Genomic DNA, 18,888 nt, shown 5'->3' on the forward strand with positions numbered 1-18,888 from the left:
GACATGGCGCTTCCAAGAACTTAATCAATTTATTAGTTTTATACGAGTTCCAGTGAGTAGGTTACACAAAATATTTAAAAGTTGAGTTCAGTGATTTTTTAACGATTTTAGCTTCGTATTCAGCAAGGTGTTAAGTTTTTCGGATCAGGTTTGGAGGTTTGCAAGATCAAGTTTAGAGATTTTTATTTTACAAGGTTGACGAAAATAGGAGTTCTTCGATTTTGTTGTACTTTGACCGCTTGCAGCTCAAGCATTTCATAAAATTGATGCTACTTGTCTGCATTGAAGGTGACTATGATCTTCCTTTAGTTTAAATAACCAACCTTAGCCAATTTGAAAGGCACTGCATAACACTACAGTTGCTGTTGCATTGGTGTATCGTATTAGCTTTATGCCAATGTAGAAACTCGTTACAATTTAAATGCTTCAGTTATTTAAATAAAAAGCTAAAAAATTATAAGATTTCCCTCCATTCATACCATTATAGCTTTCTTCTTCCTTTATCGCAACTTTAAACAATCTTGACTACTTGTTGACCCGACCTGAATTATGTTAGGTCGTATGTTTTAAACCAGTTCACTAATATTATTGTTTTAAAAAATTTACATGCCAAGGTTAAAATAAGCGCCGCCATTTACCAATTTACATTTTACGCCCTTATACTCTGAAACAAAAAATTACAAACGTTTGTTTGCTGTGTAGGCTGTATAACCTTTTTGTATCAGCTGTTTCAAACACCGTATTTACAGAAAGACTGGGTATTGACGAGTCCACTCGGAAGCACCTTCGTAACAGCACAAAATTATAAGTAGGTTAGCAACAGGTGGTGAGTGAACGTTGATCTTAGTCATCGTTTTTTGTTTTCGTTTTAAAAATCATACGTCGCGCGATCAAGCTAAGTTGGAACCGCTATTTGTGATTTCTGTGGCAAGTTGTTGTGATCTCGCCAGCAGTGTCTAGCTGTTACCCGTTTCTGTCTCTGCACGTTTTTTAGCATTAAAGCAGCTTACTTGCAGCTTGGGTAAGAAATGTTTAGTCAGTTGATAACACTGTAGCCTATAATAGCAGTTACAAACCAACTTCTAGGGCTGACATACAAAACAAAAAATGATGTTTTTATAACGGAACGCCGGCCAGGCATGGTCAGTTGTCATTGAGTCTATTCTGAATTCCGATTTGAATAAAGCGAGGGTTGAGCTTAGTGGGAAAATGAACTGCAGCCGAAGTGTACGTAGGCTTCCATTGCTCTGAGCTTTTTGTGGTCAAAATCGTATTTATCTGCAGAACATTAAGACTTAATAATGAATCTGCGTTTAACGATTCAGTGTTGATTTTTTTTGAGGAAAACTCAATGACATTCTTTGTGATGGGTACTTTTATTATGCAGAAAGTAGGCTATACCGTAGGCTTACTGCACTATTCACAGTTACAAGTTGTACAAGCCGCTGCATTTTTTCCACACCCCGTTGAAAAGATATTGTTGTAGGCCTTCAGGACATTATTGCTTCTATGCCAAGGGACTGCGTGCTCAAAAATATGGAAAGGAATCAACCTGTAGCAGATATAATTGCAAAGTATCGTGGAAAGAGGCAAAGAATGCCAGCCAAAGCTTTGTCGTGGGATGAATTCTTGTTGAAAGTAACTCCTGCAAAAGTTAACAATGAACAGTCAATGGAGAAAAGCATTGCTGAAGAATCAGAAGAAAATGAAGAATTAATTTCTGAAGCTGAATCGGAATATCAAATGAGATTACGAATGCTTCAATGGCAACACAGATCCACTGCAGGTATATTTTATTATTAACAACACGTGTGAAATCTTTCAAGATAGCTTTGTTGTATAAAATATAGCAATCACTCCGTAAATCCATTTTCATTTGCACAGTGTGAACAAATCACTTGAAAAACAAAAGCCTTTTTTAATAATCAGTTTAGAATAATACGATACGAATGAGCAATGAAATATATCACAGAATAGCGATTACATTTGCCTGGAGGACAGCTTTAGAAAATGTAATTCATTTCCTTCTGAACGAACAGCGTAAATATTTTCCTTCATGAAATGCATTTCCACTTCTATTTTTGGTAGTTCAAACATGCAATTATTTATTATTAATAATAAACATGTAATGATATTGAACCAACATAAAATTAAGCTAGTAGTTTTGAGGCTGAGTCAGCTCACAACATTCCATTTTTGATCAACTACGATAACTTGTCTTATCAGTGATGAGTTGTACATTAAGTGTTACGTTATTCAAACATTCCTAACAGAGCAGTGTGAAAGCGTTGGTTGAACTGTTCGGTGTGACAAATGAACCTGTGATACAAAAAAGTTAAGCTTGAAAGCGCAGTGGTTTCTAACATCATTGTAAATGCTGACTGTGTTTGAGTTGGGTCAATACTGCGATGCAGACAACAGGCGACAGAAAGTTGGTACAAATGTGAGCTTTGTGAAGCTTGATTGCAGGGAAAAAAACGACTGCTAGTTTCTCACTTGGTTTCGAGACCGCAATGCAGTTTCAGTTATGAAGTTAGTCCCAAATTATTGGTTGCCAAGCAGTTTCCACGTTTGACAAGTGGTATACCAAAAAACAGCATTTTTGAGTAGTGCTTGAAGGTCATTATTGTGATTCCTGTTCACAACAAATGGGACTTACGTGCTGCTGAGGACCGTTGCGTCAGCTTGGGGCTTCAGCGGCAAAAACGCACCGTTTTTACATTATATTAATGTTAGGTGACGGCACATCAGCTTAAAATCAGTGTTTTTGTAGACACATGATACAGTGAAGTGATCAGTGGATCAGACGATCAGCGTAGGAATGTTTTAATCTTTTACAAGAAGTGGTTTTGTTATGTTTAGAAAAATCTTATACTTTTGTTAAATCCGCAAAAATTGAAGATTTCTATTGCTTTGCCCACGTTCGTATTACAACGTTGTTACAATGTCAAGTCATTCTAAACAATCATCCATCAGTTGGTCAGTGACAAGTTTTGATGATCCTGGGACTGATGACGTACAAGACGAGGCAACAGGTAGTACATGTTGGTTAGCAGCTCGGACGTATTGTATGTGATTTTTCAAGCAACATTTTGAAACAAGAAAACAATGGAAATTGTGTGCTGTAGAATCTGACTTAGGTTTTTAAATCTGCATTACTCCGTTTTTTAAATGTTGCTTTATATTATCAAACATTTTTTCCCCAGCCTTGTGATGAAATAAGGTACATTCTAATGAACAGTTTTACACTTGTATATTACAATATTACATACCTCTGTCGATTGTGATGCTAATACCATTTGCATAAATACTGCATTGTTTGAGTCAATACAATCGCTGCAGTTACATGAAAAACAATTTTTTCACACAGCTGACTGAGCCGCCATCAATTCACCCTGCCACGCTTTTTTGTTGGTTTTTAGGCAATTTGCCTATGTTCGAAGCAAAAATAATGAAATATCACATTTGTTTGTTAGGTAGCGTACAGTCTGAAAATAGCAGCTAGTAAAATTTGTCCTGTATAGATTGAGACGATGAATCAGTGGAAGAGAGGATTTTGTAAGCTGGGGTGAACATGTGCGTTTTACTCCACTACTGTCCACAAATAAATACTCAGTGTCGTTCTGTCAATACAAAACATCATTTGATTCCAATGCAGGTTGTGACAAGTGCTGCAAGTTGTCACAACTCACAAGTGGTTAAACTAGGGCTAGGCGATTGTTTTAGGGAAGTATAAACATAGCCCAAATAGGCCTACTAGCAAACTATTTTTAACTTTTTTCCATTTTCAAAGAATAGGTAGCCAGCACGGGCTTTATGATGACCATCAACTGTTCATTTATTGCTGATTAGCTTCTGTCATGATGAAAGTGCTGGTAAACAATCACATTAACTTTTCTTGGTGTGTTATGACTATTGTCATTTTTGTTTCACTTCACACATACCAATCACTGCAGCTGTAAACAACCCAGTTTTTTTCACATGCATTTAAGGTCTGCAGACATCGAATCAATGTAAAAGAACTGGTCTGATTTGGCTGGGGATTGCGCCACAAATTTTTTTGCTAAAGTGAAAATTTTCACTGAAAACAAATTACTGCGGATGCATACAGTTTGTTACACTCCGGATTAACAACACTGAAGCGGTTTGTGGTTTGAGCTGAGCTTGCTCGATTATGCTTTCACTAATGTCCCAGCTGGCAAAGCCTTTCGTTTAACACTGCATTGTGAAAAACACGGGTTTTGTTAGCCGAGGTAGCATGAAGGCAGAAACAAAACCACAGCTTAACAGCTGCGCTTCGTGTTTTCGCCGCGAAATCCTTTGTTTATTTCATCACACGAAATTTATGGGATGATTTTGTGACAGCAAAATTTATCTGCTGACGTCAGCAACAGACGTGAATTGGGAACTTACGTCGAAACATTCCGCTTTTGACGTCACTGGCGCGTGTGCGATGGGACGGCCTCTGCTTGGACGTTTGAAAAACCTACTCATGACGTGGGCTGCTTGTTTATCTTTTTACTCAAAAAATATTTATTTATTTTTCATCAATAATACATTTGACAAAACAAAAGCGATTATAGTTGTCGATCAGCTGAAAAATCGATGTCCATTGGACATTGGTTAGGCTATACGTTGAAAAAAATCTTCCGTTAATAACAAAGAAATAATTATTTATGCAAATCTATCGTGGCTGGGCAGAGGCTCAGTAGTTTATAAGTGATATGATTTTTGCATAGACTATATTCTATAATCTATAAGACGTGTTATTAGCCGAAAAAGGTCGCTGCAATTAACTGCCATTTTATGTTCGTTTGGAATATCATCTTGCATGCCGCCAAACCAAAGCGAACTGTGATTGAAAACTTCGTTGTTTTAGCACTGACAGATATTACAATGATTTATGTAGCCTTCCGTTACCAATAAGAATGCTCAAGCAGTGTTTAGAAAACATATTGTCTTATCTTCAAACATTGATCTATGTGTTTAACAGACTTTAAATTTGTGTAACAACAATTTTTTAATAGAGACAAATGATTTTTCCCAATTGTTTTTGGCTTTTTTCATCATCAATGACAGATAGTAAGTTGCTGCCGTGCATAATGCCTTATCATAGCCGTAAGCGAGTAAAACATTTTGGGGGGCAAACAAAATTTATCAAATTTTGTCTTTGCAAATATACTTTCAAAAACGCACACAATCTCTGACGTGGTTTACAGTCTAACATAGGAGTCGTAAACTTTTTGTAGGTGAGAGAGCCATGAAATTGAAAACTACATTTTTGGAAATGTATTTCTGTACGAACCGTATAATGCTTTAACACTTAATACAACTAACATGTGGTGGCATGCGATGAGTTGTAAAGTGGGACCACGTGTTTACTGAAGATACGAAAAACAACGGGGGCCGAGGGGTGTGGGAGACGTCCCCCAGATTTTTTTTGAAAAATTTCCTTCTAATTTGGTGCATTCTGAGCGTATTTTTAGCTTTAAATTTTAATGAAAAGTAAAGATAAAACTTTCTGTGAACCAGATGCTGTCACAAAGTGCCATATACTGTACGGCTCGCGAGCTGTAGGTTCCCGACCCCTGGTCTAATAACTCCACGATCATCAACTTGGCAGTGTACAAAAACACAAGCAGCATAACGTTCAAGTTAGGTAAACAAAGCTGACATAACTGTAATCTACATTCATAGACATGTCTGCGTCCCAATTATCGTAAATAAACCATCAAATTGAATCTTTCTTGCATCAAACTTGCACCTTTGCACAAAACTACTTTTAGTATTTGATGTAATATTACAATCAAATCATAGTCAATCATCTTTCAATACCATTGTTACGTTAATAACTGGACATTTTTTCCCAAATATTTTTACTAATAGTTGCATTAGTAAGGCATGGACAAAAAACCTGAACAAGTTTTCGATGCTAAAACAGAAACCTCAGAAGGCTATCCGTACCCGGCAAGCTTTCAAAATTATACTGATAAAGAAATGTAGACTAGTATCCCAATGAATACCTGAAATAAGCTTACATCTGCTTACCAAAATGCATTCTTTTGCATTTAATTTCTGCAGATACTGAATTGAAGCTTGACGCTCGCCCAAATATTGCAATACCAAATACAAAAGCTTCCAAATTGATAATGCTACATTTTACATTCGAAGAAAAATGTTAATGTATTTCAAAATAAAACACTATACCCTACGAAGTTCCTAAACTGGTAACATGTTGCAAACTCATCGTAAAAATTGATTTGTCCAAATAACATTTTTGCTCAAATGATTTTATAAATAACTGCATTAGCAGGATATAGAAAAAAAGCAAAAAAGCTCATAAGGTTACCAACATCCAGAAGGCTTTTGAATCCTACCCATAAAGAAATGTGGCTTACATGTTAGTGAATAAGCTGACCTCTGTTTGCCAATTGTGCTCTTTTGCTCATACTTTCTGCAAATGTTAAATCGAAACTTATCATTCTGCCTGAATTGCAATACCACATGGTGGAATGGTTTCCAAAATCGAAGATAATACATTTTACATTGATTGAAAAATGCCAATGTCTCATAAATTATAACAATTGTAAAGTTTGTAAACTAGTGAGATGTCGAAACATCATGGTAAGATTGATTTGCCCAAATAACTGGACATTTTTGCCCAAATTTGCGACGTTTTTTTTAGCAGGGAAGCGACCGGCCCCCCCTGCTCTCCATCTCTTACGGCTATGTGCTTTATGGTTGTTCGAAGCACAGTTTTCCTTCACTTCCACTTTAAACTTCTCATTTGTTTTATTTACTGTTCTGGCAAGCTCAGCAAGTCTTGACACTGACACAACCCATAGTTTGTCTAAGTTTTTTTTTATCCGATATCGTGTTGTGTGTTAACTTGAAACTTGAAAGTTCGCTGCATTGAGAAAAACTATGTATAAGAATGATCAGTCGTTGAGGTCTTGGGTGATGTTTTTGCTCCACTGAGCTGTGTTATTTTGCTGGGAAAGTTCATTCACTGTTGGCTAAGATTCGAATTTTTGAATGTGCATCGGTCTTCTGTTGTAACTATGCTTTCAGTATGAAGGACAGCTATTTGTCATGTGCATTACGTGTACTACAGCTGGTACCCTTGTCAAAACCTTGGATATTTTGTATCAGCTAGAGGATTTAGGTTTTTGTATCCCCCAATTATTATCATTTCATTATGTTCTTTTTGTTGAAACGAGCAACAAGTAGTTTCACATTCGGCAATTATGCGGCAGTTACATCTAATTTGCTTTTATAGATAACGAACATAATAAAACCAACAACATGTCAGCGTACCGTAGTCAATGTTTTTCAGTTACTTAAATTTTAATTGATTGTTTACGTTATGTTTTTGTTCATGAGTTGATTGTTTTCTTGTTCGGTCTGATGTGATTCCTTTGACTTGATTTCAACTCCCGTTCAAGTAATGAGCTTGGTCTTATGCAATGGTTTAGTCTACTAAGGTTTAAGAATGACAGTAACGTCTGCGCCATAAAGCATGTGTATTGTGTTATGGAAAACAGTGATTTTTGAACAGAATCTAAACTTTTATGATGTGAGGATAAAACAGAAGGGTGACAAAGTTCAATTGTTTTATCACGTGAATGAAGGACTCCGTATTTTCAGTGTGAAGAACTATTTACTGTAACAAGCATTAAAAAGGTAACTCAGAATTGAGAAACAACACAAATGAAGCTTTGTCGAGTCTTCACACGTTTGTATGAGTTCATACGTGGAATTGAACCAGTGAAAAGAAAAAAAATGGGTACATCTCGCATCACCACTCTACTTCATCACATTTGTTCAACACCAATGTGCAAACAAGCTGCGAGACTTCACAGCTTTTACAAATATACTATGGTAATGATGATTCAATAAACGTTTCATTCAGGAAGTATGAAACAATGGTATCGCGCAAATGACGCCCAACTCTAATTACATCACGATAAAATTGCTATCCTCGTCTCATAACGACGAAAAGTGAATCTTGATGACCAGTTTACGCAAGTTTTGTTTTTAATCTCAAAGAATTCAAAACGGTCTTTAAATCAGTTGAACAGTTGTTTGATCAAAGATACCGTACAATGAAAAGGGCTAATAATGGAACAAGTAAGCATAGGTTGTATAAATACGATTTTCAATTTCTATTAGTCTATTGATAGCTCGTCTTCATGTTAACGTGAGCTCACTTTGGTACTATCTAGCTAGAAAAATCCGTTCTTTTTACATTGATTCAACGTCTGCTCTGCAGGCGTTACCTCAAATTTGAAAGGGAAGATTTGCTTGCTAGTAAATGGGGTCTGATGCTTTTTTGGGCTAAGCGGTCATCGCGCTGATAAAAACATCAAACTAAGCTTTGTAATCAATTGTGCAAACATGAAACAGGATTGCTTTTTGATAACACAAGCACACTAAGAAACTATTAAAAGCTCAGCTTAAACGTTAATTTGTGAGTTAGCAAACTTTGCTGTTTAAACGTTAAACAAACTTTGAAGATAAAAAGGTATTTTTGTGGGCTATGTTTTGTGTTTTCTTCTCATTGGAGAGACGTAGGCTAGCGTCTTCTCATCTTGGCCTTTTTCAAGGCGAAGCTAAATAGAAAAATCGCGTTAAGTTAACAGCTGTTTATATGTATGTCATCAGTCAATTTATCGATGCACTCTAACGATGCACTACGCATTTTCCTGTTTGTGTTGCGGCTCATACGTTTCTGGGTTAATTTTAATGGTTTGTACTACCTTGAAATAAAGTGCAAAATAAAGCGTTCATATCTACTACTTGCAATATCACCTAGCAATTGTTATGTGGAGGATAAAAATTTAAAGTGATCTTCTACTGTAATTTTGAATATTAATTCTGATTAGGGCACAGTGCTGCGACAAAGAACGACCGCGTTCGCTCTGTTGTTTTTTTTGAACAATTTTATTCTTTCTTCCATTAATTAGAGTTTTGTCATTTGGTTGTTAGTTTGGTCCCCATAAAGTAAATGGAGTTCACTACGTACCGTTTATATTTTTGAGAAAATTTATTTTTAAAGAAATACGTTTAAACACAATGAAATTTTTGTTTGCTTTGCAATTTTCGTATTTTGTGTGTATCGTAAATTTAAAAGTAATCTTAATGTTTTGGTGTGCATTAGGCAAATATTGTGAAATGTGAAGTGTGAGATGTGAAACCTGGACGCTAACAACAAAAACCCGAAAAAAGCTTGAAGCTGCAGAAATGTGGTTTTACCGAAGAATTCTTAAAATTCCATGGACAGCTTTTCGAACCAACAGAGCAGTTCTCCAACAGATTGGCCAGGAGCAGCAGACAATGAGATCTATAGAAATGCGGCAACTGAAGTTCTTGGATCACAGCATAAGGAAAGGCGAACTTGAAGATTTATCTTTAAGTGGAAAAATAATAGGAAAACGGTCAAGAGGAGCTCAAAGATTCACATTTTTGCACAATTTTCAACCACAAATCAAAAACCCTACTAAAATTTGGCAAGACGCACGAGATCGATCAAACTGGAACATCATTGTACATCGAGGGCTGTATCAGCCATGATACCTACAGAGAGAGGGAGGCAAATATTGGTTTTGGAGCAGGGCCAAGGCTACTGCAGTGCATATTATGCATGACATGTTTATGAAACACACATTTAGTGATTCTGGTTTTAAAATATTATTAACAATCATTAGAAATCCAAAATCACTTTGCAGTGTTTAAAGGTATCCAGTTTGCATCAAAAACAAAAAATTATGAATCTTCATCAAACGTAGTAAAAACTTTGATTTAGCAAACTAGCTTTTCCAATTGGTTTTATAGTTAATAGTGGCTGAGGATAATCTTCACCGTGAGTGAATAAGACAGCATGTGATTTCTTGTGTTCCATATGGTTGTTTAGGCAATAAACGCAACTTACAATCGTGTTCTGTTCAAATACTTTGATTTGATTGTTTTTACACTTGCAGATCTCGCAATGACGAAGCGTTACGTTCATTCCGGAAGATCAAAATCTGCAGGTTGCACCGCCTCCTTGGCAGGTAATGTCGCGAGTTGTCGCTGTACATTGACAGTAGCCTCTTTCGGATAGTTCTCGACTATTACTCTCTTTTACCCTTTGTTGGCTTTCTGAAGATAAACTTGTTCCTACAAAGGTGCTATGATTTTACCTTGTGTGAAAAATTCTGTTGTGTTTAAGCACGAGCTTGTGATTGCTTAGATAAAAGTGAATTGTCAAGTCAGTGTCAAGTAAGAATTGTTTTGTGTGTGCTTGTCTTGGACAACATCGAGTTATTGTTGTGCCCGCAGCCTGGGGCAAGTAATGAGTGCTTTCGCTGCCTAGCAATAATAAGTGTGGAGAAATTATGTTAAAAACATCCTTAGTAACACTTAAAGTGTTTATACTTGTACATTTCATTCATCGGATAATGTTTTTAACTATTACACGGTTGTTACAAATTTACTGTAAACGCAAAGTTGTCCGTTTTGCGTAGCAGTAGTCCAGTTTTAATCTGGTGATGTCCCCGTTACCGAGGGTGGCCGGATTCGCCTCCAAGTGCTGCAATCGCCTTCACAACCTGCCTCCACATCGACCTATCTAACGTGTCCTCTTTTGTCAAGCTCATCTAGCTGCTTTCCTCCTCAATTTGCCTTTTCCACTTTTTCTTCGACCTTCCTTGTTTCCTACAACCCTCCACTCGCAACTTCAGCGCTCTTTTCAAAACATCATCTTCATCCCTTCTGAAAACATGCCCATACTACCTCACTCCATTCGTCCTCACTTTCATTCAACCCAAGCAAGTTCACAAATTCCTCGGTATTTCTTTTGTCCAATCAGCTTCACACCACACATTGCTCTCACCATCGCTCTCTCAGTTCTTCTTAAAATCGCCAATTCGTTTTCCCGTAAGCACCATGTCTCACTTCCGTACAGCACTACAGATGCTGTACGAAAGTGGGATCTGCAATGCTGTACGGAAGTGAGACAGGAAGATAGCAAGATCCAAAGTGTTTTTGACAATCTTCATTTTTTTTTCTCGAATTCTCTTCGATCTATTGCTTTACGCAGTGGGGACGACGTAGCGGATAAAGCGCTCGCTTTCCAATCATGCAACCTTGGTTTGATCCCCGGCTAAAGCTGGTTGTTGAAAAAATACAGCTCACCTTCACGCAGGGTATAATAATTTGTGGAGCCGTAGTTGCTGGAGGACAGTGGCCAAAACAAAGGAAGTAGCCAACCTACGTGCCCTCGTTAGTACCGTGGGCTTGATATAATGAGTGCGACTATCAATGAAGGCGTTATGTATGTCTTACTGTAACTCCACCCATCTTACAACAGATAGGCTACAACAAGGTGTATATGATCTGGATTCCAGAACACGATGTGATTGTTTTCTGCATGCAAAATAGCGGTTTGGCAGAAAGAGCGCATACGGCTAAAATAACCCCCCCCCCGATCACGTTCTGGCCCAGAAACGTCGTATTTTTGATCCAAATGTATGTGTGTAAACAAGAGAAAATTTTTGGCATTTTTACACTCCACTGAAGCATGCTTTATAAATTTCCTATATCCCAAAAAATACAAGTTTTTACACAAAACGTAGAAACGTTTAAGATATTCAACACTTTTTGCCTTGATAAACTTTATGCTTTTCATTTGTAACATAAATCTTTTATAAAAATTTGTCAAATTTCCTTTTCGGAAATGTCTAATCATGTAATATGAAACCGTTTTCATCGATTGGTAAGCCAAATTAAACAAAACCTTCCGGAAAAAATGTCAAAGAAATCATTTGTTCAATACTTCTACATGTCACCGCATTTAGATTCTTATTACAGTACGTAGAGCAGGCCATGATATTCTGCACTGCTACTTTGTACGTTAAGCCAACCCAGCAATAAACGCTATTGACTTAACCAAACAAGTTTATCACGAAATTGTTTTCATAAAATATAAACATCATAGAACCGCCCAATGACTGTATGTCAATCAATGTTGAATATTTCACATTCTGATTACAGTTTGTACAAGCAAAAGGGTAAATCTTTTAGTGCTGACTTAATGATACCAATATACACACATTAGCGCAGAATAGATGGTTTTACAAAGCTCGCCTTAAGCTTTCCATCTTGATTAATTTTCGATGCCACGTTTCATTGACGTGTATTTATTAGAAACCAATATTACATACGTACAGATATTTTTTCAGATTCTTTCAATTAAATCACTTTTTCATGTCTTTAGATTAGCCTTGCTGATGACGTGAGCAGTTCATATTTGTTGAGCACTCAAACTATGTAATCTACAGACGTTTTATTGATTTAAAAAGTTTGCCGTAAACTGATGACATCGATTTGATGTTTTCATTTTCGCTTGTGTTAGATGAGAATTTGGTTATATGTTAAATTGGAAATGTATAAGTTTAATTTTATCAGTAAACGTCGTTCCAAAGCAAATTTGGTGAACTTGACTCAGACAGCAAAATCCGTCATTTTTACATTGATTCAACGTCTGCAGACGTTGAATCAATGTAAAAATGATGGTTTGCTGTCTGGAGATACACATTCTATTGGAGTTAAGGTGTGGATGAACTTGGCTATTCATCACATCATAGTTTGGAGGTGATACAAAACTGGAAATTTGTAAATCGGTTGTCAAACACGTTTTTATAAGTTTTTTTTACTGTAAGTTGAGGTAAAGCCTAGCTTATGGTTTACTGGAAACTCACAGAGTAGGGCGATGGAACTTTTATATGAGCAAAGACAGAATGAAGCTTGAAGACAAAATTCGAGAGTTCTTACACGTTTTATTTCAGTGAAAGACTTGACTAAGATGGGATCATTTTACAGTTTAAATTGTCTAATTTTAAAAACACCCTGAGCAAAGGCAGCGTAAAATCACGAAACTTATTGTAACGAGCAAAATGCCAAACTACAGCAATCTAAATTCTCAACCAAGTGTACTCCCAAGATGTAGCTCTTAAGCAAATGCTGTTGCAAATATAAGTCTGCCGATATCTTTGGTTGTAGTTGAAAAAAATTGAGTTGATGAATATACGACAACACGTTCATTTCATAAGAGTGAAGATTGTTAAGAAGATATAGTTTCTTAAAAGAAAATGGTAATGCGCAGTGCAGCGGCTAAGACCAAAGGGAGTGAACCTCTTGAACCTTTCTTTGTAATGAAACCAAAATAGCAGAATAACCCATAATATTTAACAGTTGAGTTACAAAAGCGAGTTTCATATAGAAGTTACTAATAAAAAAACAAACTAGATAGTTGATACCATGGTTGATGCATTAGAACAGTATTTTACTGTTTTTCGATATTTTTTCATACGTAGTTTTCATACATGCGACCTATTTGACAAAATAAAAACCCACCTCAGTTAAGCATTAGTTTTTTAGCGCATCTATTAAATGGGTGGTGCATTGTTTTCATTTAAATCATATGGTTACACAATTGAAAAATGTATATAATATTTTACTATACAGAAAAATAAAACAGAGTAACCTTAGCGGGTTTAACATATTTTTTTACACACAAAAAATATGACATAATTAAAATAAACTCAAACGTTTTCGACACGTACGTGTGTCCTCATCAGGAATTAAATCTGCAATATACATAAATGAAAACGTAAGATAAATTTGACTTTGCACTACAACTGTAACGACACTCTGGACTGAAAAGCACAAACTGGTTTTACTATACTTACACAGCGTGTTTTGTGTGGTATTTGATTTTCTGCGTATAGGTTTTGTCTTACCGAAGACAAAACCCGTATACTCTCGAGCGGTGTCTCACCAGCGCTCTTTCGAACGCCTTTTAAAATTGAACAAGATCTTTTTAAAAATGTAATTTTTTGCTTGATTGCATGTAGCGCGAGCCCTTGTGGAAGAAAGTCTGACGGCTGGCGGCGCTGTTGATCCAAAATATGCGAGCAATTTGTTTTACTGTGGAAACGAATTGAATGCTTAATACGTTGCGAGTGGTGTTGTATGCAGTATGCATTTGTATGAACTCTGTTAAGCATTTTTAGTAATGGACAGTGGCGTACCGTGACCACTTTGACAGGGTGTTCAGTAACGGCAAAGCAACAGCGGGGGGTCTGGGGGGCCTCCCCCAGAACATTTTTAAAATTAACATTGAATTTGGTGCGTTCAGAGAGCATTTTCAGCACAAATTGTGAACATGAACAGAACTGACAAAAATAATGTTGTCGGAATGGAGAAGAATACAAAATAGATATTTATTTGACAGCGCATTGAATGAAAGACTTAATAATATCAAACATTAAGTTGCATTTCTAAAGTCACATACTTCAGTTCACTTTTTATTTCCGACCATCAAAACGAACAATATTACTTGCCATAACACAGCAGGAGTCTGAAAAAACGCGAAAGTTAAAGCGTGCTCGAGATGGAAATGATTTACTTCATGCAAGGATTAGGCACGGTCGCAACACCTTGAGAAATGTACAAGCGAATTAAAAACAAACAGGTGAAAGTTAAAACAAAAAACAATAGCAAAGCAACTCGATAATAAACAAGAAAAGAAAGTCGATTGCTATGTTGGTCGGCTGTACTTTTATCCGCCGTAGCCTACTACTTCGTAAAAACGAAAATGTTTAACACCTCGACTACAGAAGGAAAATTCATCTATAGCATAATTCGATTCTTCTTGTTTGTGCAATAAATTTTTGAATTACATCGTCGTAGAAAGCTTGCTGTCAGTGCACACCCAGCTTAAAGGTAATGACCGAAAAAAATTAAAGGCAATGACCTCAAACGTTGAAGTATTAAAATTAGAAGGGGACGAGTTTTGCAATTGAAAAGAAAGCAATCAGCATGCAGCAAGATGTTAGAATATCATGAAAGTAAAGAACATCGACAACCGATGGAAATTTTCTTTTTTTCTGGATTTCTTGGGGTGTGCAGTGCACACCTTGAACACCCTGAATATACGCCACTGGTAACGGATGAACTGCTTAAAGTGGGTCTTTTATTGATGAAATTATTAATACATCCTTGTGTTTTTAGCGCTTTTTCTAAGAGAATATGAAACATTCAAAGTGAGGTCACTCGCTGATGGCACTGGCACGAGACGCTCAGCTTAAATGAACGGAAAGTTTGAAACGCTGCAAAATGTTTTACTTCTATCTTAATATTGAAACTTTTCTTTAAAACACTTCCACAATCTAAAAGGACATAACAGCTCATAAACCTCCTGTGACTGTTTCAGACTATCAAGAAGAAGATCGCTATACCCGCCCGATGCTGTTACGCAGAGCGTCCGACGTCAGACTTCCAAGTTTGTGCGCCAGACGACGAATGAGCGAGTGGTCATACATGCCAACTCTTACCACGCAGTGAGTTTACAGTATTTCAAGCATTTTTTAACTAATGGATATTTTTCATATGAAGAGACGGCTTCTTTCTATTTTGCGTAAACTGGATGGTGCTGCCCGATTTGATATTGGTTGACCCAGCCAGCTGCATTAACATGGTTAGGTTCTACACGGTGGGTTCTAGCACGAAAATTTCAACAATGTAGTTTGATACTCTAAACAGCAAAAATCTGTCATATTTACATTGATTGAACGTCTGCAGACGTTGAAAAATGACAGATTTTGCTGTCTTGGTATCGAAAGCACAAAGTTGCCATCATTGAGCAAGGTGGTTATACTAACCATACGGTCAACACGACGTTTTTATTAACAAACTCTTGCTGGATGTTTCAAAGGAATGTTTACGTTTGCGCAATGCATATATTTTAAATCTGCATGGCCTACTTGAAGTATTATCTTTCAACCAACCAATATGATTCAAACTGACAGGAGCTAGAACAAACGATCGACGCATTACTGAATGCTGAAATCAAATAAAAATACTGGATGTATTGCTGTGAATGCATGAACTTCGAAAACGTGCACGAATAATACAAACAATGCCAGAAACACGATTTCTTGATTAATCATTATATGCGGATTTAATGTTGAAGTGACTTGCTTTAAGTGATTTATAGTTTATTTAAGTACAAGAATAGATTCTGAAAAAATTGATGTTTTATTTGCTACTCTAACAACCTTCAGATTTCAAGGTTTGTAATTTACGAAGCAAGGTTTAGTGACATACTGCAAATAACTTTTTCTCTTTAAGATTGATGGAGAATTTTTTAGGTTTTGGTAGCTGAATGGTTTGTGCACAAAATAACAACTAGGAAACTTTGCTGGAAAGGCTTGTTCTTCAGATATGGCTTATTCCTGTGAGGAAATTGTGTCTAGCACTCTATAGAGTAGTTTTGTGAAGAGTTCTGTAAATTAAAACGACTAAAAAACACCAACGTTGCAAGCAACATACCTTCTTGCCAACCTGATGGTGGTGTTTGTGTGTTGTACTATCCTGCTGTACATCACCTAATGGAAACGTTATCACTGACAGGAAGTATCCAAATGTATCTTGTATCGTAGCTTGCCAAGTTAGTAGTGTAATCGTAATTAACCACACAGGAAATGAAGCAAGAAGCCATTTGCAGATAATTTGATATTTTTTTTGTATCAGATGGTTGATAAAATTACCCAATTTTTTTTAGCCGGTAGCTCGCTTTGTTGAAAAATAAACTGTTAAAAAAGCGGAAATGTTGTTTGTTAAGTGCTACCACATTTGCACAGATTAAACGTAACTCGAAACACATCATTTCCAAAACGAAGAGTTTCAAGCTGCCAATAATATCAATGCAAAGAACGAAATGTTTGAGCTTCTTCTGCCTTGCATTTTCTGACCGACTAGTTTCATTTGGATATTTACAATGAAATTTCAGTGGTCCCATTCAAACTTGTGGGAAGCAGCAAGAGAACTTTTGAATATGCAAAATTCAATCTCATTTTCATTGACAAGTCTGAGCGGCAAGCATGTAAAAGTGCTGTGTATTTATTACTAAGGGCGTGTTCTTTGTGTATTTTTTCTTGTTTGAGTTTTACTTTCTTGTTGTTGGCTTTTCTGCCACGGCTATGCTCTTGAATGCTGATTTAAATTACTAGAATAGCCATGGCATAGCGAATATGATAAATAATGCCATAAATTTTGCCTTAACGTCAGAAATTGATAAAGTACAAACTAGTCAATAATTTAGCTTCTTTATGAATTACATGAAGTTCTATGAAGGATGGTGCAAGCTTAAGAATGCTTTCTGAGGCAATTTAAGTTTTCGTCGTTATTAATGCAAGGCAATCGAGATTGCTCAGAAGTGAGAAGTTATTTGCGTTTCAAAAACAAACAAGAAAATGCAGCTCAGCAAGGTTTCGCCGTGTCGTTTATGTTTTAAAAACCTGCAAAATTATTGAAAAAGCTTAATTTGTTTATTTTGAATCAGACTTATTTCTACATTTATATTGGGGTAAGGTGCTTACAAGAAGGCTTAGCTTGAAATGGACAGTGTATTGATCATATTATTCTGAATTCAAAGCTTTCAGTTTGGAACTCTGCATGGAAGAATGACCCGAGATACTAAGTTGTCGCCAATTTAAAAATGACTGATTTTGCGTGAAAGACTCGTAAACATTGTTGTTGCATAAAATTAATAGCATTTTGTGTAATAACAATACGAATGTGCATGCTTTATATATGCAACTAAAGCCAGAGTTTTCATCAAATTTCATCAGAATACTCGTAGCATGTCGATTGTTCAATTGGCAGCTGACTTTTGTTCTCGAAGGAAATCGTTATATCGTACATTTCACTTACTTCGTTATTTCACGTTATATCGTATATATTATTTCACGTATATATTATTTCACGTTATTTCACTTACTTACATTTCACGTTATATCGTTACATTTAACATCACGAGGTAACCTAGTAAATAGTCACCAGAAGAACGCAAATTAATTTTATTATCAAATGCCTGGTGAACAGTCTCTCTCTGTTTTTATTTCACTTACTATCGACTTTCTGTCGTGGCATGGTATTGCGTAGGTATAGGCTATAACCTTCCGTGATTGTTTATCCTCAAGATGTCGACTAAAGGACAACGACCAGTCGAAGCACCTTAGGGTCTGCGCGGAAACTAGGGAATGCCTCGGAAGATTTATAGGCTGTTGCGATCGATAACTATTTTTATTTTGATTGTTTTCACGGTTTTACCTTTCTGGTTTAGTGGTTTTACGGTTTAAATTAGTTATTTTTGCTGACAGGGTTTGACAGGATGTTGGTAGTTGAAACCTAGATGGCAGAAGTAACCGTTTGCAAACAAGGTTTGGATCGATTTCGCACTCATTTGCATCAGGATGTGTGTAATTTAATGCAGTTGCAGCTTTAGATTAGATCGAACTCAACGATCGGAACTATGAGTTCTATTGATTTAAGATCCTTGCGTGTGGTTGAACTCGATCGTTGATTTCCTACACTAGCCACGTGATTACAATAAGATATAAAAATGCTTTGGTGATGACGTTCGTTGTGTAAGTGCATTGCTGTGGGTTTATATTAGCTTCATTTTCTAACTTGATCTCAGCGTATTCTCAGACACCACGTCGCTTGTCTTCGCTAGGACCTATGCTGGCTTTATCATGTAATCATCAACTATGAAAGCTTGCTAGATGAGCAGTAGAAGATTTAGTGACAACAGTATCAGAATTAACTTGTTTGTACGAAGTTTTCGTGATTCTTACAAGGTCAGCGAGCAACACAAAAACGGGAAGGTAGCTTCTATTTCCAATAGTGGATGGATAACATTTTAAGCACTATCACGTGACTTTCTCGTGTTTGCGAAACTGTCGAGAAATTGCATCAAATCTATTTTTACCACTCACTTTGAATCACCGCGAATGTTTGTGGTGTGTTTGACATTTACATGCTGAATTGGGAATACTCGAT

At 36.5% G+C, this 18,888-nt stretch overlaps 1 protein-coding gene across 2 annotated transcripts in view; it reads left to right on the plus strand.

Moving 5' to 3' along the window:
* The first annotated feature begins 1,667 nt into the window (after positions 1-1,667).
* The window catches only part of LOC145778198 (3',5'-cyclic-AMP phosphodiesterase 4C-like), a 77,587-nt gene continuing 60,366 nt past the window's right edge, over positions 1,668-18,888 (plus strand). Inside the window, exons 1-3 of one of the 2 annotated variants that reach the window (XM_082589647.1) lie at positions 1,668-1,786; positions 9,981-10,052; positions 15,257-15,383. In XM_082589647.1, the coding sequence (XP_082445773.1) occupies positions 1,672-1,786; positions 9,981-10,052; positions 15,257-15,383 (314 nt within the window). In that variant the 5' untranslated portion in view covers positions 1,668-1,671. Of the gene's footprint in view, positions 1,787-2,934; positions 3,036-9,980; positions 10,053-15,256; positions 15,384-18,888 lie in introns of those variants that run through there. The other variant, XM_082589648.1, reaches the window with a different exon arrangement.

The sequence above is a fragment of the Aplidium turbinatum genome, chromosome 10 (genome assembly GCF_918807975.1).
Source record: "Aplidium turbinatum chromosome 10, kaAplTurb1.1, whole genome shotgun sequence".
NCBI lineage: Eukaryota > Metazoa > Chordata > Ascidiacea > Aplousobranchia > Polyclinidae > Aplidium > Aplidium turbinatum.